We start from the raw sequence: 27,747 nt of genomic DNA, 5'->3' as shown, positions 1-27,747 counted from the left end.
GTGAAAAACCAAAAACGGGTACTTTTATTCAAAAGGGCATACGGTATCTTCCAAAGTTGTGAGTCGATTGAAATAATTGTTTTGGTTTATTAAAGCTAACGATTAAAGGTTTCTTTACATACCAAAATATATTTAAAGCCACTCAATTCTAGTAGAAACAATCCTTATTATTATAAAACTACACTCTAAAAATTAACTTCTAACTCCTCGCAAATGAATAGAATCTAATAAATGATAAATCTATTCAAATTTGACAAGAAGCCTAGGCAAGGGGGCGAGCAGGGAATTGGGTAAAGTTAGCGCTGTATTGCATATTGCCCATCTCTACACCATTCAAAATTCTGTAATAGCGCCCTCCGATTATAACGCCAGACAGTGACCACCATTAATTTGTCAAAAAAGTGGTCTAATACTCTAATTGGACTAATTTATAATTAGTCATGCAAGATAATTTTTTTTTTAATTCGCTGCTAAAATTGTGTATTTGTAATGCCAAAAGAATATTAATAACATTTCACATCAATTTGCATCATGCATCATTTTACAATATAAGTTGTACAAAATATCAAATTGCATGACCAATCATTGATTTAAGACTTCGTGATTTAATTAGTCATTTACGTGAATTACTGATTAAATTACCACATGAATGACTAATTGTTGACTAATCATTAATCAAATTACTAATTGAATGACTAATTATTGATTAATTCGTAATCACATATTAGTCTTTTTATCAATAATAAGTCATTCAATTAGTAATTTAATTATAAATTCACGTTAATGACTAATTAAATCACGGAGTCTTAACCTATGATTAGTCATGCAATTTGATATTTTGTACAAATTGAATATTTTAAGTCATGAAAATAGTGTGCAAATTGATGTGAAATGTTATTAATATTCTTTTGGCATACACAATTTCAGCAGCATTTCTTGAAAAAAAAAATATCTTGCATGACTAATTTTAAATTAGTCCAATTAGACCTCTTTTTAGACTAATTCATACTTTACAGTGTGGCAGTTTACCAATTTGCTAAAAACGAAAACTTAATGACTAAAACACGTGCCAACATTGTCAGGGGCGCCGGCGTAGGCAGTGGACAATCACCAAAGGCCAAAAGGTTCTCTTTGCGAGCGGAGCGTAGCAAGAGAAAATAAATTTAAAAAAAAAGGGTTTTTAGGGCCCTATGCTTTTTCTTTAAAAAGAAAAAACGGTCCAAATTAATTTTGCTCATGCGGTTCCTTATGCTTTTTGTTCAAAAAAAGTCCACAAATTTGGGAAAATGTCCAAAAAAGGTCCACCTTTTCAAAATCAGCCCCTCTTCCAATAAATCCTGACTAAACCCCGGAACATTATCTACTTCGATGACTGACTAAACATGCTAAGTATTCATCCGCTTCTCCCTTAAGTTTGGCTTTTTGGGGAAGAGACACTGTGATGTGCTGATTGGGATTAAATGATATGAGCCACCTATCTTGCCGGGACTCTAGCTGCTGCATTTCTTGTTCAAGGGAGGGACGTCTTCATACCAATACAGACAATCGTCTGCAAAAAGTGAAGCCGGATTGAAGCTAAAGTAGAACCATGTCTATACGTCCCTTGAGGTAGGCCTATGATTATGGGCTGCTCTTTGGACTAATAAGGAGTACGGTAGCGAAAGTGAAAGTGTAAGGCCTGTGCATGAATTTGAATCACCAAAAAAGTCGCATTTTTATAATTATCGAGAAAAGAGGTCCGCGAATTAAAAAAAATTGGCAGAAACAGGTTCTTGCAGTCTTGAGAGCATGTCAAAAACAATGAGGGCGCTGTTTAGTGGCCCCTACCGGGAAAACGAGGTGGAAGACTACCCATACATTGAAACATATGTTAAACTTTCATCGATTTGCAATCGGACTGGTTATCATAAAATATCTCAAAAAGCGCTGAAAGGGCCTCTTAAAGCAATATTATAACATTTTCAAACAAAATAGATTAGCATTTCTTTGCCATAAAATGTTAGCTTTTACTGTCTGATATATCCCCTTTTATTTTTAAGCCGAACAACTACTTCAAAGAAAGAAAATTGGAATTTACTACCAGCGCACATGTCGCCAATACGTACCACTCCTTCGGTCATGTTGTGGTACGACCCTTTGTTGTGTATATCACCGTCGCGCAAGCCGCGTAGTACTGTGTGTTATGAACATCGTGTATGCGTTCGACTAACAATTCCATCGTAATAATACAGGGCTGAATCAGCCTTTTATTCAAAATCTCTGATTTTGACAAAACTACAGCACCTAGAGTCTTGATTTTTGCAGGCTATATTGGTTTACTAAAGTACAATTTAATCGTGTAAAAAAATGAATTAAAAAAATTCAGTGAGGGCGTCCTCCTCAGCAAATGTTATAATATGGCTTTAACATGCTAAACGAGCAAAGGAAACTGGTGTTATGTAGGCCTATACCATACCGGGTGTTATACACGTATTTCAATGGGGCGATTACTTAGTGGTGTGCGCCCTGAAGCCCAAGTTAACTAAACACAGCGTGTAGGCAATCATCACTTTGCTTAGTTTCGTGGGCGCACACCACTAAATAATTGTCCCATTGAAATACGTGTAAAAACACCAGTTTTATTTGCTCGTTTTGAGGCCTTTTCGGCACATTCTGAGAAATTTAAGGATAACCAGTCGATTGCAAATCGATGAAAGTTTAACATATGTTTCAATGTATGGGTAGTCTTCCGTCTCGTTTTCCCGGTAGGAGCCGCTAAACAGCGCCCTCACTGTTTTTGACATGCTCTCATGACTGTAAACCCGTTTCTGCCCATTTTTAATACGCGGACCTATTTTCTCGATAATTATAAAAATGCGACTTTTTAGTGATTCAAATTCATGCACAGGCTTTACACTTTTATTTAAGCTATCATTCGCTACTCTTTCTGATTATTAGTCCAAAGAGCAGCCCATTATACCTCAAAAACTTTCTGTATTTTACCGGAACTCAGTAGGGTTGCACAAATGGCGCATTGATTTAGTGGTGTGCTCCCTCGTGTTCTTCTGCCCATTGAAACTTCGTTGCACTGTACCAAACGAGCTTAACAACACCGAGAGTAATTCTCCTTGCGCCAAAGTGGTCATGATTGAATGCATGAATGAATGTTTTGTTTCCTGACTTGTTTTCTCAATCAAAATTGCACTTTTTGACAGCGTGTGATTAACCCAAAAACGAGACAATCCAGAGAGCATGTAAGCAGTCTCCATACAATCGACTCGAGGCGTTAGTAGCAAAGACCAAGGCCAAGTAAACCGACCAGCCGGCAGCCCCAGCCTTGACTTGTGCAACAATCGGTTGCATATCATCAGTCATCATTAGGACAACAACAACATCACCCAGGCGAGGGGATGAACATCTTGCTGCAGATTTACTTCAGAAGCAGATGATGTTGTTAGCAGCAGCTGTGAGTGTGATAGTGCCTTTGTCATTGTTTATATGGGCAGTGACACTGTTCATGCACACTTACTTGGGCCAAGATGGTAAGCTTAGTTAAAGTGATAGCCCCACTTTTGGTTCAAGTTCTTTTGGGGAATTAGTCAAGGTTAAAATTTATCCATGTAAATTCTGTTCTGTCAGTCATCAAAGTATTAGGTGTATTGGTGTAGGTACCAAGTGGGGATTCCTGTTTAAATATTAATTTTAAAAACAAATAAATCAGGCAATGATGGCACTTGAATGATATGACGCCAATGTAACAATCTAGACTGCCTTACTAGCCTGTATCTCGTTTCGGCCAAAGAACGTCTGTAATACATACCTGTTTTTAATGACTTTGCAACAATGTTTCTATTGTCAGCAATAACAGCTTGCATTCATACTTTTGAGATTATATGGTGAACTTTCGTACACATCATAAATAAGTGAAATCAGAATATCCTGAAAGGAATTTAGGTAACGAAATTCAACAACACTGACCTCGCAGCAGCTAATGTTTTCATGTAAACATGGCGTCATTAGACATTTTAGCCTACGTTTCGTATCCTACTATCGGATCGTTGAAACAACAAAACCTCAATCCCGGCCTCATTCACGAATTCACTCACCTTCCTACACCACCAGTTGAAATAAAACTCGAAACATCCCGTGTTATTCCTCAAAACTACATGCACCTTCATTAATAAAAATTGAAATCCTAGTAGAAATCCGTTATCGAAAATTGTTTGATATAAAACGTCAACAAAAGTAATTTTTCTGAAGAGTAGATACCGCGTGTCAAAATGGCGGCGGCAGTCGCATCCCCCCAGCTTTGTACGTGTACCCAGGTCACGGTATGTCTACTGTACGTGACGAACAGTCAAGGTCAGAGGACAGCGCAACCTGTCTGCTGTCATGCCGTAATATAATTGCTCCGCCCAATGAACAGCGCTGTCAATCATCCTTATTCACAATCGCCTTTGTCGAACAGACTTTTACGCAGGTAAGAGCTCACGCTGTCCTCACTTTAGCCATTAGGATCGACGAGCATCAGGCCGACACAATCTGGTTGTGTAGGAGACTATCATCGTGATGCCCACGTTGGAACCATTGGATTACGGAAGAAATATTCATTGCCAGGACTGAAGCAAATGTGGCCATTTCTATGTTTGTACCGGGCAAGTACCGGACATTTTTCAACACGGAGCTAGCGGAAATTACTACAAATTCGTCCAAGGTAAGCAAAGGGTTGGGGATCGCATTTTTAACTTTGACTAAACTGTTTCGGAGTTAAGGCACGCTAAAAGTAGACCATTTCGGGGCTGTATTTGGTGTACATGTGACGCTTTTGAACAGAGTAAAAAAGCGACCACTTACATATTCGCTATTGCTGAAGTATACTCGCCGAATCATGTACCAATACACAAGGTATTGGTACATGAGATCAGGTATAGTAACAATCATAATATTATAATTAATTTAACCCTAGGCCAAGGGCTTAGGCAGCCAGCCATGTAGGGAGTGTTTACACACCCAAATTTGTAAATACCCAGTTTTTGCCTACATACATCGAATGTATGGAGCCACTATATAAACCATAAAAGGATTGTGAAAAGCCGTAACTCACACATCCAATGGGTGTAGTGTTTGCCCACATGGCCTATCAGAGATGTCACATTTCGGATTTATCCGGTTTCGGATTTTGGGGATTAAAAAAAAAAATTCAGGATTTTCAACAAAAAAAATAATTTTTGATTTTTTTTTTTTTTAATTTTTTTTTCGCTTTTGGAGTGGCCCTGGACCATTAAAAGTGTAGAACAAGCCAGGAGCTTTGAACTGTTCTTTTTACCCTCTGAAATGGCCTTTACTGTGGTGCTAAATGTGCAGAAACCATCTGGCTTTGGGGGCTTTGCCCTCGACCCCTACTGGAAAGCCCCGGACCCCCGGCCGTGTTCGCGAGAGCTTAGCTGCGCTCGCTGCGCTTCACGCTTTCGCAAGTTCAGGATTTTTTGGGTCAGCCTGTGACATCTCTGACTATACTTTGTTGTACACAAATCTGAAATTTACACACCCAGTTTTTTGAATTTACACACCCAAACCTTCAAATCCTGCCTAAGACCCTGCCCTAGGCCCACCGATGGATATAAGCTTGTTGGTGAACTTGGCTATTGCATCTCATTTCGCAAAGTATTTGAATTATTTTCTTCTACTCGGGGGTCGAAATTTAACTCGATAGTCAAAGTTTTCCTTCTGTCCAGGCTGTGCCTGTCACTATTTAAAAATGATGTAGGATAAAGTTCTTCTAATTATAAAAAGTATGCATTACTCTCGCTGATTCTTCCTACCAATACCTAAAATATGAATGTTCCGGATATTTGAAAATTTGTCAAAAATTTATTGGGAACAGTTTCTAAATAAAAAGAAAGAGCCCTACTATAAATTCATTCGGTTTCTTTCTTTCTTTTTCTTTTTCTTTTTCTTTTTCTTTCCTTTCCTTTTCTTTTCTTTTCTTTTCTTTTCTTTTCTTTTCTTTTCTTTTCTTTTCTTTTCTTTTCTTTTCTTTTCTTTTCCTTCCTTCCTTCCTTCCTTCCTTCCTTCCCTTCCTTCCTTCCTTCCTTCCTTCCTTCCTTCCTTCCTTCCTTCCTTCCTTCCTTCCTTCCTTCCTTCCTTCCTTCCTTCCTTCCTTTCTTTCTTTCTTAGTTTATTTCTTAAAAAACTAGGAATCGTTATTATACTATTATTATTGATTACCATACTTTCTTTCTTTTATTTGGCACACATCAAAATTCCAGAATTGTGGCACTATTCTCACTGTCAAGTTAGGAATTAAACAGGAAATGTGACAATATTCTGTCAACAATTTTGGAATTTTGAATAAATGACAATAATAACTGCGTCCAATCTATTTTGAGGTCATTGTGGGAAATTGGAGGGCTTTGTTTTGAGCAAGGTATTTTTCCGAGGCCTAAAACAAAACCCAAAAAAATATCAACAATATTTACCTTCCTCAGAATAATTCTGTTATACCCTGTGCACAAGTATAACCCTAACCCCAAACATAACCCTATAAAATAGGGTGGGCAACTGAGACGAATATTTGCAGGCTCAGAAATCCGACGCGAATCCGAGAATCGATTCCCGCAAATATTCTCATAAAACATCAACCGGACGAATCCATATGGATTTACAGAAAGAAAAAAATATGTACCAAGTTTGACTCCCGGTTTGACTATTTATACTTCATTTTTTAAGCAACTGAACCCCCAAAATGGCGAATTATGGTATAATTTACTTAAATTGTTAATAATTTGTACAATAATACTGATTTGAGAGGGCATTTTAAAAGCAAAAACAGCCATTGGTTGCGGGCCGATCTTTTGTTCAGCAGTGTCGCCATCTTGGATAACTAAATCAGACTGTATAAGTGCAGTATTCACCATATCACGTCCAAGCTCACATTGGGCGCCCATTCCTTTTTTAAAGGAATTTTTATTTTCAATCATTGTGCAGCGGGAGCAGGATGTAGATTTGCGTTAATCAAGGATTCTCACAAAATTCTCTTGCGAGAATCCAAATATGGATTCGCCCGCACTGCAATGGATTTCTAGGCCCGATTCGTCTCAGGTGCGCAGGGTAAACCAGAATTGTACCCCTCCTCCTCTAGAATTGTGACAGAATTCTTGAATTGCGATGGTTCCATTAATGTGATGTACCAAGGGCTGTTTTGGGGTCAAATTATAGGTTAATATGCACAAATAATAATACAATTTTTTCCTCTTCAAGTATAGATCATTGCAAAAGTTGGTCAAAATGCTTCTTATTGGAAGGTTGACGCAGGGTGTCAAGGATAATGAGTGAAAGGTCATCCAGGGGTCATAGATAAAACATTTTGGTGAAATTTCAGGAAATAAAAGCTCTGAATGGGCAAATACTTGCTGGAAATAAATTTGAGGGTGTGGGAGATATGTTTTAAAAAAACAACCACAGGTCGTTCAAGGTCAAAGGTCATCTAGAGGCCCGGGGGGCCACTGGTCATTGACAAGGGGGTATCATGCGTGGCCACGAAGTTTCAAATAGCACCCTAAACAAGTATTTACGAGGTCTGAAAATGCACCCCTAAACAAGTATGACAAGTGCAATTTCATACCCTAAATAAGTATTGACATTATTTTTGCCCACATTAGAAGCAAGTAAATCAGTCATATTTTGACTCTAAAACCCTTCATGATAACTGGGAAAACACAAATTCAAAAGTTCATAACTTTTAACCTTTATTTACATACTACAAGGGACCCTAAACACTGATTTATTGTACAAGGTATACCCTTTTACTCGAATTTCCTTGTTATTCACGATACGTAAGTACAGTGCCTGATCATGAAAAAAGACCCTTTTTACTTGAATCTTTGGCCACGCATGATACCCCCTGGTCAATGACCAGTGCCCCCCCTGGGTCAAGAGGTTAAAACTTTATGGAAATAACCATGAACAGAATATGAGTACAAATCATCTTTTTACCCTGATCCAGTCGCTGGAGGATTTCTTTGATACTGCTATTAAATATTTCCTGGAATGTCAGTGACATTATGGGTTTTGCAATAAGCTTGTCTCAGTCAATAATGTGTACACATGTACTATTAAGTACTGTATTTACTTTGTGGGTTTGTCCATAAACATTTGTGTGCAATTTTTGAGAGCAAAATCAGTGGCTTAGATTTCTTTTTGATATTATAGTAATGGGGTTGGAAAAAATTTCTTGAAATATCATAAATTTCTTTTTGACATTGGGGGAATGGGGTTGGAAAAATTTCTTGAAATACATTTATAGTGAATCCAGCACCTTTCGGACGACAGAATAAGTTTATGGTACAAATGCGTGCGCGCAAAAAAATTTTGCCATTGAAGCTAAACTGATGAAAGCTGGTGCAAAAGTGGAATAAATGTGCACAAAGCGTGCAAAAATTGGCACTTTGGGGGTTAAAATGGCCAAATATGAGGTTTTATTTGGTCAGAAAACGGAAACCCACATCCCCTAGCATAAGTATTGGGGGATTTATCGGGTGTGAAAATAAGGATTGATGAAGCAGGGGCTGCTGAGATAAAAATGACACCTGGTTCAACAGATTTAACTAGGAACCAGGGGCCATTTCTGGGGGCCAAATGGCTCCCATCTCCCACTTATTTTCACCCTTTGGATTTATCCCTATCAGGGCTCGATTTAGAGGGGTTTTACATGCACAAATGTTTGTAACTTTGGCTCTGTGCATGTACAATTTTGCCTCTGCATGCAAAATTTGTGTTATTCCGTCCATTTTGTGGAAAAAATCAGAGTTGTGCATGTATTTATTTTCTAAATAGACCCCTGCCCCCCCCCCCCTCCCCAGCATTTATGCCTATGAGCAAAAAATGCCAGTATCCAACATTCAAACCATGATAAAAGCAGGAGACTATGTACCATATTCACTTCACTTTTCCGTATGGATGGCTGTGTGTATGACGGGGTGTCCTGCTGTATGTGACACTTTTGATTAAAATTTTGGTCTCATGTATACATTGTATGAATAGTTTAAATCCAGTTGTAACCAAACTAATGTCATTGTTGCACTTTTGAAACTTTCATGTAATGGTACTGTACAGGGTCACACACTGAGATCAAAGGTCATTATGAGGTCAACTTGTAAAGCTGAAAATGTAAAAAATTGTCTCAAATGAATATTTACTTTTTACTTCTGCTAACAAAAGTAATCTCGAAAGCATGCAAGACTTGTGGTTCGCAAACCGCCTTGTCTACATAGTTAATTAGTAGCAATGCCACTGCCAGTAAAAAAAGGTTTTTTGATAGAGAAGTAATAAATCATCAAAATTATTTTTAGCCTTATAGGACCCTCTATGTGTAGAGTAGTAAGGGACCGTTCACAAACACTTGTTGGGGGGGCCTGATGCAAAAAAGGGGGGGCCTGAAAAGTTTTGACCCTCCTAAGGGAGGAGGGGCTGAAAAAAATGACCACAAATTTTCCTGGTAAAATTGAGTTTATATGATTTTCTATGGGGTTGACCCATAATTTTCATGTCAAAAAGGGGGGGGCTAAAAGATTTGAGGTCTAAGGGGGGCCCCGAAAAAATTTTGCAATGAAATTTTTTGCATCAGGCCCCAAGTTTTTGTGAACAGTCCCTAAATCACACTAGTACAGAAAATAGAATTCCTAGCTTGTCATTATAAAAGTAATGGAACTTTGCACCTTGATTGACAGTAGCAATAGTCCTGCAGGAAAGGACCTGTTATTTTGTTTCCTTTCTCTTACCCACCGAAATGTTCATACTACCCATGGAACATGAAAGGAGTTGAATGATTCAGCAATGAGGATGTGGATGAGTCTTCTTTTTTTTTTTCAAAATTACCGGACATAAAAATATTAAATAGCCCAAATTTGCCACAAAATATTGGAAATGCACTAACCCTTGAGATACAATTTTTTTTTTTTTTAATTTAGGCTTAAAGAGGTATTTGATGCCTTATGGAGAGAATAGAAATGGGTCCCCTTTGATAAATAAAAAATTATGTAGGGGCAATGGGCGATCTAAGCAATTGTCCTTCTACTACCTTGATAGCATTATCAATTTATGATTATGTAAAGGTTATTATGTGTTAAGGAAATGATGCATTACCTTACATAAAAAGTTCATATGAGGGAACTTTTTCATAGTTATTTTAAAAAGTTGGTGTTGAAGGGGTGGTGAGTAAAATTATACAGGGCTTCACTAATTTTACCAGGGATGATTTTACATATGGGGGGGGGCAGACTTTTTTTGTAGATGGGTCATGGTGTTTATTTGGATGTTTCTTGGGATCCAATTGAGTTGCAAGAAAAATGAGAATTTCCCCACAGTAGGCAAAACTCCAGCAATATTGTTTAATTAATATTCATAGTGTTTTCACTTATGCAATAAAACATTCTGGAGTGTTTTTTTTGGCTTTTTTAAGGGGGTGACACACTGCTTGGAATTTTGACCCTCCCCTGAGGGTGGCAGTTATTGTATAGCTCCTAGATCTTGTTTACAAGAAAAGTACAGCTTTGAAAATGGGTAGATCATTGTGTTAAATTTTGATCTGAAAATGTCTTCCTGTTCCTACTTGCGTTAAGGGGGTACTACACCCCTGTCCAATTTTGTGCCTGCCTATTTGTGCATTTTTCTCAAAAATTATAGCGCATAGGTGACAAGTAAGATATGTATATTATAGGGGCAAGGACTACATCTACTGCACTGAAAATTCAGCAACTCAAGGCAAGTAGTTATTGATTTATTGATCAAATATTGGTTTTCCTCATTTTTGACTGTAACTCCACAACTGTTGTCTGTGCTGAAATAAAATTTCCAGTGCAGTAGTTGTAGTCCTTGCCCCAATAATATACATATCTTACTTGTCACCAATGCGCTATAATTTTGGAGAAAAATGCAAAAATAGGCACAAAATTGGGCAGGAGTGTAGTACCCCCTTAAATACCGTATTGTGAATGATTCCATATTGCAGGATATGATATCGCTCTGGGAATGACCCTGTTGGGAATAGCAGGGTCACCCCTGGAGTCACCCCATAGATTATTAGTCAACATGGTCAGTGATGCACTAGTTACATAGTTTTAACATTTCAATTTCACTATGGACCACAATGGCCTCATCCCTGTGGCATAGTTTAATAACCTCAATTAAACACTCATAGTGCACAATTTGACATTAAGTTGCAGAGTATGATTTTTTGTACCCAAATTTTCTACAGTCATTCAATGAATGTACAAATGTATTGGGGTTAAAGAACTGTGCCCGATAGATGAACATGTTGTGGATCCTAGTGTTTGTTGCTCTCCAGTTGCCACAAACTTACTGCAGACCTGTGCTGGATTGGATTTTTTTAAATTGGAGCTGTAATTAGTTGTGGCTTGTGCCAATCTGGAGGTAAAAAGGGTTGTACCCCCAAAAAGGTACTAAAAGGCTACAAATATCCAAGAGGGGTATCCCCCCCCCCCAAAAAGATACAAAAAGGGTACAAATATCCAAGAAGATCTAAATAATACAAATTAATGAAGGGGTGAACTCTGAAGTCCACTCTTTTTTCTCTTTGTTTGTGTGTGTGGGGGAGGGGGGGTCCACATTTGGGAAATTCCATGTGCCCAAAAAAGAAATCTTGCATGCAGGCTTGGTGAAATTATGACATGCACTGACTTAGCCCCATTGACTCAAAAATTAGGTCACATGACTTGACTCGACCACGTGAAGTTTTGGTGACTTGTTTCAACTGAGAGAACATGTGGTGTTTGTCAACACTAAGCTCTAGTCTGGCAACACTAAGCTCTAGTCTGGCAACACTGAGCTCTAGCCAATTAAACCATGAAGCTGTTTCTTTGGCATGTTATCAGAGCATTATGTCAAGAAAATGAGTTCATAATTTGCTAAGCCAAAGAAAAATTTGTGTGTGTCTTGGCATCAGCTGATAATTGTTGCTTAATTTGTCAGCAGTTTATTTCTTCAGTTTTCCTTTATGCAGTAACTTGAAGGTGATCATCATGAAGAAGGTCCTTCCTATGTTATTCAGTTTGCTGTTTCCTTTGATGTTATTTGTGTGGGCTTTACTTATCCTGATCAACTCTGGCCGATCAGTGGAAGGTTGGTAATGCATGCATGCGTCTGGACAATGTAACTTTTTCAGATCGGTGGAAGGTTGATGCATGCGGACTGCAAATATGCAATGTTGCAGTGATGATGCATGTTAGTAACTTTTTCAAGGCATGATTTGAGATGAGTCTAGCTGTATAGATTACAGGTTGATAAGTTCATTAGCCATTAGATACAGGGGGGGGGGGGGTACTCATATAATATTTTGGTAGGCAAGTACTGCCTAGATTTCAAAAATGCAGATTTCAACTGGAATAGTCTTTTTTGTCCATTTACGTACGATAGGAGAGCAAAAAAATAATCAGAAATCAGATTTTTGAGTTTAGAATTGAATGCAAATTAATGGGTATTTAATTTGTAAATTGTCGATAGGCTTTTACAGCAGGCGTTCATCGTCAGGAGTAGCTCTGACTTCTTCAGGACAAAGTGCCTTAGAATGAGACATGTAGGCCGCCCCTAATGCCTACTGGTGGCTCTGAAAAGAGCCGTTCACTGAAGATTGCCCCTTGTCAATAGAGAACAAGCAGACCTTGCCTATCTGCTAATGTAAAAGGTTTGGTGGCTCTGAAAAGAGCTGTTCAATGAAGACTGCACCTTGTTAACAGAGAACAAGCAGACCTCGCCTATCTGTTAATGTAAGTAAAAGATTTAATTTGTATTCATTTGTTTACTTTTACTCTACAGCACCATTGTACCCAATATCACCATGGCGATGCCTGCTGTCGGTGGTGGCGCCTTTGTACTTGGCAATTCATGGATTACGCAGAAACAGTGTAACCATGAGTGGAGCTATTACAGGTAAATGTCTGCATGCAACCATTCCTTTGTAAGTTTGATAACCTTGTTGTAAAGCTGAATGTATACTTGATTGCTTGAGAAAAGCGTCATGCGTGATCTGTGCCTATCGGACACTCAATGTCTTAAATTCACTTTTGCATAAATGAAATCGCTTTTCAAAAAGTCAATCATAAGTAATATCTATTTTTCTTAATCATCAACATATAGAATAGTGATGTAAAGAATAAAGGTATTGTTTTTAACCGCTGGAGTGCATATCTATCGTCTCACATCATTATTTTACGCCAACATTTTTTAAACACTTCAATTCAAATAAATATATTAATCATAAGTATACTAAATTTTAATCAAATTAAATCCTACATTTTACAAGGAACTTCCCTAGGGCTTAGAATCGATCAGTCCTGTTGTTGCTATAAGCACCTCCTATTGGTTCAAATAGCATGTACGAGTATCGGGTCAACACGTATGTGCTAAAGTGTGATCATGTCATATCACATGGGTAAGACCCAATAAGATTGCAGGAAAATTCTCAAGTGTTTAAGAATGATAATTATGAAGAAAATAAGATTGTTTTCAAATACAAATAAGAAATATTTTGCTGTAATCGGGCTGTAATGAACATTGTTAGGCAATAAATGTGGTGACACAACCTGAACCAACGAGCTATTCCAATTGAAATCTATATTCCCTCTAGATGGAAGACATAACCTTAATCTTCTACACAGGGAGTGCATATTTCAAATTGGGTTACTTGAATTGGTAATCAATTTGCAATGCACACTCCCTGTGTGGGAGTTTAAGGTAATGTCTTACATAGGTGTATGGATATCAAACGGGATAGCCTGCTCAAGACAGTGCTGGAAAATATGAATTTGAAATATACCGTATTTAGTCAAATAGTCGCCCCCTCAAATAAACTCCCCACCACTTTTTCCAACCAAGATGTTTCAAAATGCTGATATTTCCATGCTATCTTGTGTAGTAAGCTTACCAAGTTACACATGGACGATAATAAGCGTCAATAATTGGCGAAAATCTGGATCAGAAACCCGAAGTGAGCCAGAAGTCAGTGTTTCTAGTTCATAGTTCGTCATTTTAGCGTGTGTTTTTACTTTACCTAATGATTTTAATGGGAATTATCGTTCTAAAATTGACCTTGAATAAACGCCCCCCTTGGGAAAATGTAACGCCCCCGGGGGAATTTATTTGACGAAATACAGTAAGCACAAAATAAAGAGCTAAAAACTCCTCAATAGAAAACAAGAAAATGTGGCATTTTAAAATATAACTTAACAAGTAGATGGTGTTTCAGCATTTCAAAGCTTAGTAAATGTTTACTGATATTGGCACCATAACTCAATTGTCAAAATTGCTGGTATGGAGTGCAACAGGTTGTTTGTGTTTATAATCATTTTCAAGGCAACATACTCAATACTCTTAATTCAGACTTGCTGGATCTGGCAATAAAGAGATGAGGTGACAAATATTTTATTATTTATAACATATTATTCAGCTTCCTATGTGTCTACGCTTACATAAGTAGCATGTTTACTCATTCACCCATACTTGCTGTGTACATGTATATACTCTCAGGCGGGGTTATTACAGTGATATGCCGCAAACATGCCTCACATTTTTGGCCATTTGGTATATCAATGACCCCTCTTTCTAGGCTAATTTGGGTATGTGGAATGTGGATGGGTCATTTTTCAAAATTTTCCGAATACCAGTAGCCCAATTTTGCAACACTGTAGTCAAAATTTGCCAAACATTTTGGGTAAAGGTGTCGAAACTATGGCAATTTAATATATTTGGCTGAAAATTTGAACTTTTGGTATAGCGATGGGTCAAAATTTCTTATAAAATAGTATGATAGCGATCTAGCCCCGTTCTCAAACCGCGACGTCTCTCGAACAGCGAGCGGAGCGAGCAGGAGCGCAGCGAGTTGGAAAATCATCATACAGGTATCAGAGTACAGCTCAGAAGCCAGTGCTACTCACAACTTCAGTCATACATGTACATCAAAAGTATTTTGTAGAAAATATGTTACCTAGCAAATATTTATTTTAATTAAAAAAGGAAAATTTTGAAATATTTGAAAATCTACTGCTGAAAAGTACTACCAATAATTGTGCTAGAGCTTAGAGAAGTCTTCTTGTGTACTGTGACTTTCAATCAAAGAATATTTTTGGCATATCTTCATGATCATTGATGACAAATTATTGGCATATTATGTAATATGCTAGTCTTTGCACCAGCCGTACACAGACTATAGTGAACTGCCTTTTTTGATGTACACACATTGTTAAACTTATAGATCCATGTTGTCTTTAAACAGGAAGCCCCGCCTGCCCAGTTCACCACAGAAGAACCGACTTACACCTGTTACTTTGATGACAAACAGAACAGAACTTACATGGATACATTCTGACCTTGACTAATTCCCTAAGGAACTTAGACTAAAAGCTGGGCTTCATCTTTAAGGGATGAAATCAAAACTGGTTCCGAGCGTTTCCGGCCAGTTGGAGCCGGTTTCTATTGTTCTAAAGTTATCTAAACAATGGAACGTGGTTCAACCGCCAGTCAACCGCCAGTCAAGTTTGGATTTCATCCCTAATAACTTTCAATTATAACTATTCATCTGAATTGTACTAATTTTATACTTTGCTTTGTTTGTTTTCTTGGTTGTTTTTCTCCTGTTAACAGGATACATAGTGGGGTTTGTTATGCTGCTGAGTAGCTACTCATTTTTCGCTGCCCTAGTAGCTTTCTTCTATGCAGGTTCAAAGGTCACCAAACTGAAGGCAGAGAAAAAGAAACAGATCGAGCATGATTATAAAGAAGGTTTGTAAATTGTATCCATATCCTGTCGGTGACAACTCTAGTCAGAAGGTTCCCTTGTCCGAAGGCTCCTTAGTCCGAAGGTTCGCTAGTCCGAACACATAATTTACCATTCGCTAGTCTGAATTCAGAAAAAGGTTCGCTAGTCCGAATATCGTTTTCCCCAGTCCGAAGGTTCGCTAGTCCGAATAAAAATAAGGTTCTCTAGTCCGAATATAGAATAAGGCTCGCTAACTCTAACCCTAACCCTTACTCTATATTTGGACTAGAGAACCTTTGGATTAGCGGACTTAATTAGGTTTTCAGACTAGCGACTCTTCGGACTAGAGAACCTTTGGACTAGCGACCCTTCGGACTAGAGAGAAGTCATGATCCTGTCAGTGTCAAACATATATTTTAAATAGATCAAGGTGGACTTGTGTGTAAGACTGGAAAAAAATTGTGGTATAGATTTGTGGTACATGGAGACAAGATAACATACTTCTGCATAGACATTGAGTAAGGCCTAAAGAAATTGTATTGCCCTTGAAGCTACAAAGTAACATTAAATATTAAAAAATGCAAGTTCGCCACAGAGTATGATGGTTGACAATAATTTATAAGATTTTTATTTATCAGAGTTGTGCGGTACAAATTAAAAACAGACAAAACAAGTTGTGAATTTTATACCAAATATATGAAAATTCATAAGGAAAAAATGCAACCTTATGTTTTCAGATTTTAGGGTCGGTCAGAAAGGGTAACACAAATCTATTTTTGAGAGAGAAAAGATAAAGGTTATAAATTATATTTACAAAGGTTTGCAATTGTGCATTATCAGGAGAGTTATATCATACCGTAAAAACTTGACAGTTAGCATATGTGCTTACTATCGAGCGCTTTTGAAAACATGAAATGGTACCTAAATTTTACTTTACCAACTTTATTTTGCTTTACCAACTGAGCTAATGGGGTTGAGACACACATTTGCAGGTTTACTTTTTTGTATAGATAGAACTATGTGTATTGATGATTTGCTCAAAACCCTTTACACTTTTGTGGCTGGGGCTCTTCATGTTTGCATGTTTTAAAAGCGCTAGATAGTAAGCACATATGCTAACTATCAAGTTTTTACGGTATACACTAAAACAGGTGTTTGGCATCATGATAATCAGTATACTGTGATGCTCTCCATCAACATGATGGAGCTTGCATCCTATTACAGAGTGTCAACAGATATTGAGGTAACAAGTTCTTCCTTTATACTTCAGGTGGTCAGCGTAATTGGGTCCAAGTAGTCTGCAACGGTGGCATAGCAACATCACTTTCTATTCTATACATGGTGGACACTGGTTTCATGGACCCACCATTGGACTTTGGCCATTACTATGATGCTACCTGGATGGCAATGGCAGTGGTTGGTGCCATATCTTGTTGCTGTGGTGATACGTTTGCATCGGAGGTAGGAACAGTTTTGGGTAGTGAACAGCCAAGATTGGTAACAACATGGTCGAAGGTACCTGTAGGTAGGTATCATACAAATATGTGACCCGTTGTGACAAAACCAGAAACAAGTCGCATTTTTGACATTTTATGATTTGAATAAAAATGTAAGCACTAGACAGTAGACAATAAGCCAATACCAAATTTATATGCATAACATCAATTCTTTTCAAGATATGGATAAGTTTGTAAATGATATTTTGTGCATTGTCAGGAGAGGTTATATCATATGCACTAAATATTTGATATTTTTGCCAAATTGCTATTCTGAGTAATGGGCTATTTAGTTTCCTGCCTTACACAGGATTGAATAAGGATTATCATAGTTCAATTGTTAATTACATAGTTGGATAGATTTGTTGTGGACATATTGACACTTAACATGTTTTCAGTGCATCTTGATACCACTAAATTTGATCCACTTCAGGGACAAAATGTAGAATTTAAAAAATACAGTTCACTAAAATATTGTGGTGAAACTAAAATTATCCTCTGCAGAAATGTATACTTCCAGACATATATTAATACATGTATGATTTTGGGAGCGATTACCGAATAGGGTGCAACTCTACTAGTCTTATTACAAGACTGCCCTACCGCAACCCTAACCCTAAACTCCATAAACAAGGACTGGACTTAAGTCTAACAAGTTTGCATCCTATTTGATAATTGTACCTGATTTTGTATTGCTTTTATTAACATATGTTTTGATGATGTATGTTTTTATTTAGGTACAAATGGTGCTGTTTCTCTGATAGGCCTTGCTGCCAGTGCATTTGGAGGCTTTATCATTGGCCTTGCATACTATATAAGCTTACTGCTAACCTATGATGGCACGGTACTTCAGAGTGTCCCTCCACAGTGGCCTGTCGTATTATTTGCAACATTAGCAGGTTTTCTGGGTTCATTGATTGATTCTTTACTAGGAGCCACAGTGCAATATTCAGGTAGGAAATCATATCCAAATGTAACAAAAAAATAAGGCTCAATTGGGCTAATCCATCTAAACTGAGCTCAAAAAGAAACTTATAAATTTGTCACAAGGTCATGAAAAAAGTGTATGAAAAGCAGAAAGCAGCACCGTTTTATCATCTGTGCAAGGATCTTGTGTGTATTCTCACAGATTTTTTGTACTGGGTGCCAAATGTTGGGCTGTGAAAGTGGAGGAAGTCCAGGAAACTGTCCCATGACAGCGCATTTTGCTGTTGTGTCAGTTGGACAACTGCTTGGTTACTAACATGTGTTTTGAGTAGAGTATTAAAGTAATCATGTGTGTAATTTTGGTTCATTTTGATTGACAGTATTTTAAGATATGACCTTGTGATTCACGCGTTGTAAAAAATTATAAGTTTCTTTTTGAGCTCAGTTTATGTCCACACTCTTAGGGAGTATGAATTTCAAATGTAATTGGCACATAAGCCAATTCTATTTGAAACTCACCTTCCCTGTGGAAGATTCATATTGAATCTTCATCAGAAGGTGTATGGAATTCAAACAAAGCTGCTGAATGTGCTTATTCTATTTGAAATTCATACTCCACCATGGAAGATATTTCCCAAATCAGTTTCAGTTTCAGTTCAGTTTTATTTCATCAAATCTTCCACAGGGGTAGTGTGGATTTCAACTGGAATGGCCATTGAATGTTTCTTTTTAAACTGAAGATGACTGAACCAAATCCTGCCCAAGTGTGCAGCACTCAAATATTGCAGTATTCTGGTGTTTTTTTCTCAAGAGATTATATTAACTCTCTTCACGCTGGTGTCGACTGCAGACGACAAGTTTTTAAAAAAAATTAGAAATTCAAAAATTTCAGAAATGTAAATTTTCATGACCATATTTGGAATCCGCATGAGATATGCATTAAAATGAGCACACCCAAGCCTAGTATTGATTCAGTAGTTCTTAAGATAGCTCTTGATATTTTGAGAAAATATTTCAAAACTTGAACTTTTTTCCATGGAGGCGCATGGATAGCACGCAGAGCATTAATTAGACCCATACAGTAAATTCACCATTGGTTTGTCATGCATGGAGACCAAAATAGTGTACCTCTGGAATTTCAGTTCAGTTTGATTTCATCAAATTCTAACCATACAAATAATTACAATGGTTATCAAAGCATTTACAAACACCGTTTAACATGGTGAAAATGATGAGGATGCCACTGAAACTCAGGGCGTGTTATTGTGGCACCCTTTACAAAGCTCAATCATGAATAATGAGTTTAACCAAAACAAAGTAAAATATATTTGAAAGATATGCCTTGTGGGCAAGTATACACTTATATTAGCACAAGAGCTATGCTTTTAATAGGCATTTACCAATAATTTATTGGTAAAAGCATGAAATCCATTGATAAGCAGCACAAGGATTCTGTGTGATCAATAGATCGAAAATGGATCTACTACAATTATTGTAAGCTGCTATTTAGTGTACATTCATGTGTAACATAAATTTAAATTATATTGACATTTAAACACACAATGACATGTTGTATTCATATTACACAGGGTTTGGATTGTGAATCGACCAAATTAAACTCACTCACAGCATTTGACCAATACTTTTCAGGGCCTGGTTTAATACCCACTGATTTAAATTTTTCCATGCCTTCTATCTATTATATCAGTTTTAATACCCATGTCCATCCATTTGATCTATTTCCAGCGTTCTGCTCTGAAGAAAAGCGTATAGTTCACATGCCTTCAACAACAACCAAACACATTGCAGGTTGGCCAATCCTGGACAATGATGGCGTCAACATGTTCTCTTCTTTACTAACAGCCCTACTGATGCCAAGAATCAGCTTTGCTCTCTGGCCATTATAGAGATTGAAATGTGATGGAGTGTGGTGGAGTATGTTTCCTTCCTTGAGTGAAAATAACAAGTGTAATGCTATGGTAAATCTGCCATTTTAGTTTGTCGCTTATGGAGAACAAATAGTTTACCTCTGGCATTTTTCAGCAAGAGCCTGAAATTGAACAATAATTTGCGTCTGTAAGTTTAAGTGTTATGTTACAAAGGTTTGCGCTCTCAGTGCTTAGAAACTATTTTTGGCACAGTGTGTTACACACAGAATGCAAAAAACAACTTCAATTGAACTTTGCTGGGCGGATAGCGAAATGATCTGGATGTACACCATATGCCCTCCATGAGCGACACACAAATATGGCAAAGTTTGGTTTTACCTCATGAGCTGTGTTTCTCTTATGTTAATGAGGACAGGTTGTTCTACATTTTCCCCCTCCATAAGTGACATGGAAATATAGTTTTGCTAGAGTCGGGCCTCGAAATACAGCAGGCACACTGCAGGCTAGAATGCCCTTAGAAATATGCAAGGACCCTGGAATTCTTGGAGGCCCTCATCTTTTTTGTGCATATCATGTCTATTGACTTCATCGGAAAGACCTGGCGGGCCAGCAAAATATTTTGGCTTATTTCGAGGCCTGGCTAGAGTGAACCTGTACCTCAAGTGGTTTTTGTGAATTTTTGTTTATATAAAATACTGAGACATTATTTTGCATTTCACAAAGATGTGTTGCAGTTATGAAAAGTAATGTTACTAATTTGGTATTGCATTATTAGAATATAAACTAGAATTTGGGATCGCAGCTAGGTTAAGAATTAGGATTATTAATACAGTGGAAACTCATTATAACAAAGTTGTCAGGGACAGAGAAATTAGTTCTTTATATCCAAATTTCGTTATATCAGGGTTGTAAAACAATAAATAACAAAAAAGAATTTTGTATCTTGGTTCTGGAAAAATACTTCTTTATAACAGGGTTTTTCTTGTATCAGATTTCGTTATAATGAGGTTTTACTGTAGCAGGATTTAATAGTGTGTATTATGATGCGATTGATATCCTGCTTTTTTTCCATCATATGGTTGCACAGAGCAAATCTATCTGAATTTATCTAGTTCAAGTTCATATGCGTTATATGATTTAATTGCTTTGAACTGTGTAAAAGTGCTATAGAAATGTCTTTTTATGTATGCAAACTCCTCAAAAAAAGTTTGGAAACTTTACAAAACGGCTATATATCAGAAATATTTGAAATCGATTTCCATATTGTTTCATATCAATACAAACATTGTTCTTTCCTGTCAAAAATGACGCCAAATTTGTGACTATAACTTATTCCATGGTTGAGTAACTGTCTTTGAAAGACAAGGAGGTCTCAAACAAAATGTGACAAATCTGCCATTGTCTGCGCCATTTGCACCAGTAAACATGAGTAAGGAATATCACACTGTTTCATTGAAACAAAATCAGTAACAAGTAGAGAACAGCATTACATCTTCTTATATGCTTGTTATCAACCTGACCTCATGCTTCTGAGGATTGCATTCCACTCTTCAAGCAAGGTCTGTTAAAAGGTGGTTTGATTTGTCACTCTAGTGCGCATAGCCCGACCAAGTTAGTCGAAGAGATGTTCTATAGGATTTTAGTCCGGGCTATTGGCTGGCATTTCCATTCGTTGAATTCCTTCTTACAGGAAGTCATTTACAACTTTTGCCCTGTGTGACTTGGGCTGATTGCATCATCAAGTCACGTGGAATGCATGCACGCAGAGTGGTTTTAATAGTGAGCTTTAGTGAGACCTAGTTGGGTTAGGGTTAAGGTTTCAAAATTTTTCAAAATTTATCATAAAAGTGAAAGTGAGGGCAGCATACTGGTTTGTTGACAGTGATTTTGATGACAGTAGAGGAAGACATGAAAGGTAGACTGACTGTGCTCTGGGATCCCTAATCTCAGCAAAGATATCTCACCCTTCCCAGAATCCTTTGCAACATGATATATCACCCATTTCATAAAATTACACTCCCGGCGTTACTTTATACAGGTTCCCATTGTTTTAATTTTGAGAATATACTGCCTAAACATGGGTGGGTAGTCAAGAAATAAACACATTTTGTAAGATTTTGATGTCCTCTGTTCATTGAGGTACATTTTATCACTATCATATTACCCATGTTACACTAGATAGCAAATCAGTCCAGAAAATTGAAATGGGAGAAATGCATTATGGGAAGTGTAAGATATCCTCCCTGCCCTATTAATATGTAATGTAAATTTCACAAATTGTCATTCACATCTTCAGTATACTTATTCAGTTTCAGTGAGCGATACCTCAAATTAAAGATAAGACAATCATTATAATGCCCAATTTACTTATATCAATTTTGTAATATTTTGTCTACTTACGCAGAGTCTTGTAAAGTACATGTACCTTACTTATTTTGAACATTGTGTTTTATATTTGACCACCAAAAATGTTTCTTTGTATAAAACTTTTGAAGTGATTGGGAAAAAACATGTTTGGAGCACAAAATGTTCACAAATTTATCTAATTGCCTTTTGCTAAGCAAAATGTTGTATGCATGAAATTTCCCAAATTCTTGCCATTTACAAAGTTCTCATTCTGGTAAATATTTTATGCTTGCAACAATGTTGCTCAAAGCAAAGTAGTTAGAATAGGAGAGCCTGGACTCTGTTTAGCTGTGTGTGTAACACTATGGGGAATCAGCCACATTGAATTATCATGAGTAGCGAACATTTTTTGAGAAGCGCAAAATCCAATGATTATTTGTGTGTCTTTAAGTATGATATGAAATTGGGATGGGTTGAACCCAATACACAAATTTATTGGTCGAACTATTGGACAAGATGTATATTATTATTATGTTTTCAGAATCTTTTCTTGATCACAAATGTGATTTTTGGTTAAAAATTTGGTAAGCCTATCCAACACAGTCCAACAGGAAGGAAGGAAGATTCTGAGAACATAATAATGAGTGTTAGTGTGTTATAAAGGTTTACAAATGTACCACTATTAAGGGGCATAATTGGCACAAAACAAGCATTAGATAGCAAGCATAAAGTCAAGGTTTGCCAGGCACATGATGAAACTACCCAGGTACACTATTTTCCCCAATACACAAACATGGTAGAGCCTGGACTGTTGTAGTTCAACATCTTTGGAAACACTCTATAATCTTAGACAGAATTAAAAAGACTAGTTTGCATCTGCGAAATTAACCATAAAGCATACTGTTTTACCGCCATGTTCAGAAGCTCAATCATCATGACTCTCCTAAACAAACTGTGCCCAGAGTTGATTGACAGATGACGTCAGATGCAAACTAGTCTTGTTGAATTCTGTCTTTAATTATAGGTTAAAAAGTAATATATTTTTGTTATGTATACTATTTTTTAAGACATTTAAAAAGTTTTATTTCATCATTCTTTATAATTAATTATGAGGATCGGATTCGACTCTTACTGTGTCTCGTCTCAAGTTGAGAGTAACGCCATGTTGGATTTCAATAGTGGCAGACTCTAATCAGTGCGTTTACGTGGTTGCGTCACCAGCGTACAGTCAAATCGCCCTTCTGCATGTGTATATATGATTATATTAGCATGCACGATTTGAATCTGATACTACGAAATCCAACATTGCATTACTCTCAACTTGACAAGACCCAGTATAGCAACTCTTAAAGCCATATTGTAACATTTGCTGAGGAGGACACCCTCAATATTTTTCGAAATTCTGTTTTTTACACGATTGTAATGTACTTAAACTAGCATACCCTGCAAAAATCAAGACTCTAGGTGCTGTAGTTTTGTCAAAATCCGACATTTTGAATAAAACGCAGGAATCATCATGTAATTATTACGTTGGAAATATTAGTCAAATGCATACGCGATGTTCATAACACAGTGCGTATTATGGTGTGCGGGACAGTGAGGCACACATCAAAGAATCATACCGTAGCAGAACCGACAGAATGACACGTATTGGAGTCATCTGCGCTGGTAGTAAATTCCAATTTTCTTTGCTTTGCCTCAAAATTAAAAGTGGACATATCTAACAGTAAAAGCTAACATTTTAAGGACAGAAATTCTATTTTTCATGAAAATGTTACAGCATGGCTTTAACCCCCAGAGCACTGCCTGCCAATCTAACATTGCCTCTGATTAGTCAATTACATGATTTCTTTACTTTTATCACCAATCAGAATGGAGCTTTGCAAATAATTCACCCCAATTTTTTGTGTGGTGAAATTATTCTAACAATGTTGCTGATTGGTCCAATTGATAATGAAAACTTCTTTTTGGCCAATCGGCAGGTAGTTCTCATAGGGATAACAAGAATCAAGAGATTATTACCCACTGCTGCCTGTAGAATGTGAATAGTATAAAGAGATTGAATCAAAAGTGATTCTTACAATTATTTTGATGGTACTCTCATTGAGAATTCCAGATTTAAACCTGTTAAAACAAGAAATGTATCTTATTTTATTAATATTTTATTAATATTGTGTATGATGAAATGCACAAATTAAAGCTAGATTATATAAGAGAATAATTAACAAATAATGAAAATTTAAAGTATTTTGTATATATTTGTTTTGTCAAATTATCAGATTTTTTTGTTGCTATTTGATAAGCAACTGCTAATGTTCTATAGATATTTTATTACATAAGCAATAATAAATGATGATGAAGTGTGAAGTTTTAGTTTTTTTAACATATTTTCCGCAAATGGAGGAATTTACTTTTATTAGTTTATTTTATATTTTTACAGAAAGCACACATTGCTTACATTGAGGGTGATTGATGTCAAATATGTAATGTATTTCATGGGACTCATGCAAGAAGGCCCTATGTACAGTAGCTGCCATATAGACTTTTGACAATTTCTGCATTATATATTGTACACATATGACACCTGGCAGCTATTGCAGATAAGGCCTTCTTTCACTAACCACTACATTTCGTCGTAGGGCAGGAAAAATGTGTCATTGGCCATGAACATGTTTAAAGCAAAACCTCCTATGTAACCTTTTGGCAGTTTTGTTTTAAACATGTTCAGGGCCACAATCACATATGAGGTTTTTCCTGCACAATGACGATTTGTATTATAATTAAAATGTACAGCTGCTGAGACCAGTATAAAAAGTAATTAAAACCATCAACAGATTTCTGTATGGTGTGATATTGGATTTTTGTTTGCATATAGCCAGAGCTCTCTCATTTTGAATAGCTTCAATATTTGTGTTGTGATCATAGAATTAGAGAAGGAGAACCAGGCCTCGACCGCCATCTTGATACAGGCATGGAGCAAAAATTGGGGGTATTCGGTTTCATTCGGAATACGCTCGAGGCATTCGTTGTCATGCAAGCACGACATGGATGATGAGCGCATTTGAGAGATGCACTTGATGCAACCTGCATGCAAGTACCAAGATGCTTCAGATGAGACGCAGAATTGTTTTCGTTTGTCTCCGCGCACAGACCCGAATACCCCAATTTTCTCCCCATAACTGACAGCGCGATTGTATGTGGCGGTGTAGGGAGTCCCGGTACTCCTTCTCTAATTTTGTGGTTGTGATAGGCCAAATGATCCTGATTTCTATCAAATTGTATTTGAATTTGAGTTCATGACAAAACATGTTTAATTTCTTTTGTATTTTATTGTTCTCGGCAACATGGAAAATTATATCTCTCTACAGGCAATTTGATTGAAAAGTTGAGGCACAAGCCTATAATTGATTGTATACATTAGATACAATCAAGTACAATAAATCACTGTCATAATCTGATTCAAAAATGGACCTTTTATGATCATATTAGTAAAGCGAAAACCCCAGTCTCTCCATCATTGAACACATCATAATACCACATATTATATTTTCATGTTCATGTAGTGCATGTAGTGCCATCATAGGCTCTTCAATTTGAAATACATACACCCATATGGAAGGTATGACCTTAATCTCTCACACAGGGAGTGTGAATTTCAATAGAGTTACCTAAATGGGTGACTCCATTTGGAATCTACACTCCCTGTTTGGGTGATTAAGGTTATGTCCTCCGTAGGGGGTGTATGGATTTCAAATGCGATAGCCCAATGTGCCTGTCATGAAGAGTTGATGGGTTTATGGATATGATGATTACAGTATTCCCTTGTATTGGACTTGGGGGAAAAATTAATAAAGATATAATATAAAAGTATAAAGACATGCTGAAGAAGTAAGTTATTATAGAGAAAAGTATTGAGTTGACACTGAACAAGTCTACCAATAAAGTGAAGAATTGAACATAATCTACAATCTGAGTTGACACTGAACAAGTCTACCAATAAAGTGAAGAATTGAACATAATCTACAATCTGAGTTGACACTGAACAAGTCTACCAATAAAGTGAAGAATTGAACATAATCTACAATCTGAGTTGACACTGAGCAAGTCTACCAATGAAGTGAAGAATTGAACATAATCTACAATCTGAGTTGACACTGAACAAGGCTACCAATAAAGTGAAGAATTGAATATAATCTACAATCTGAGTTGACACTGAACAAGTCTACCAATAAAGTGAAGAATTGAACATAATCTACAATCTGAGTTGACACTGAACAAGGCTACCAATAAAGTGAAGAATTGAATATAATCTACAATCTGAGTTGACACTGAACAAGTCTACCAATAAAGTGAAGAATTGAACATAATCTACAATCTGAGTTGACACTGAACAAGGCTACCAATAAAGTGAAGAATTGAACAAAATCTACAATCTGAGTTGACACTGAACAAGGCTACCAATAAAGTAAAGAATTGAACATAATCTACAATCTGAGTTGACACTGAACAAGGCTACCAATAAAGTGAAGAATTGAACAAAATCTACAATCTGAGTTGACACTGAACAAGGCTACCAATAAAGTGAAGAATTGAACAAAATCTACAATCTGAGTTGACACTGAACAAGGCTACCAATAAAGTGAAGAATTGAACATAATCTACAATCTGAGTTGACACTGAACAAGTCTACCAATAAAGTAAAGAATTGAACATAATCTACAATCTGAGTTGACACTGAACAAGGCTACCAATAAAGTGAAGAATTGAACAAAATCTACAATCTGAGTTGACACTGAACAAGGCTACCAATAAAGTGAAGAATTGAACATAATCTACAATCTGAGTTGACACTGAACAAGGCTACCAATAAAGTGAAGAATTGAACAAAATCTACAATCTGAGTTGACACTGAACAAGGCTACCAATAAAGTGAAGAATTGAACATAATCTACAATCTGAGTTGACACTGAACAAGTCTACCAATAAAGTGAAGAATTGAACAAAATCTACAATCTGAGTTGACACTGAACAAGTCTACCAATAAAGTAAAGAATTGAACATAATCTACAATCTGAGTTGACACTGAACAAGGCTACCAATAAAGTGAAGAATTGAACAAAATCTACAATCTGAGTTGACACTGAACAAGTCTACCAATAAAGTAAAGAATTGAACATAATCTACAATCTGAGTTGACACTGAACAAGTCTACCAATAAAGTAAAGAATTGAACATAATCTACAATCTGAGTTGACACTGAACAAGGCTACCAATAAAGTAAAGAATTGAACATAATCTACAATCTGAGTTGACACTGAACAAGTCTACCAATGAAGTGAAG

The 27,747-nt window shown here is 36.8% G+C and overlaps 1 protein-coding gene across 1 annotated transcript; it reads left to right on the top strand.

Moving 5' to 3' along the window:
• The first annotated feature begins 3,051 nt into the window (after positions 1–3,051).
• Positions 3,052–20,837, top strand: LOC140165654 (transmembrane protein 19-like). The gene is made up of 6 exons (XM_072188951.1): positions 3,052–3,521; positions 12,811–12,924; positions 15,634–15,771; positions 17,019–17,273; positions 17,982–18,197; positions 19,918–20,837. Exons 1-6 carry the CDS (start codon positions 3,425–3,427, stop codon positions 20,076–20,078), a joined length of 981 nt encoding a protein of 326 aa, XP_072045052.1. The 5' UTR covers positions 3,052–3,424; the 3' UTR covers positions 20,079–20,837.
• Positions 20,838–27,747: the final 6,910 nt, after the last annotated feature.

This window comes from Amphiura filiformis, chromosome 12 (genome assembly GCF_039555335.1).
Source record: "Amphiura filiformis chromosome 12, Afil_fr2py, whole genome shotgun sequence".
Classification (NCBI taxonomy): Eukaryota; Metazoa; Echinodermata; class Ophiuroidea; order Amphilepidida; family Amphiuridae; genus Amphiura; species Amphiura filiformis.
This window is presented reverse-complemented; position numbering and strand designations above follow the sequence as displayed.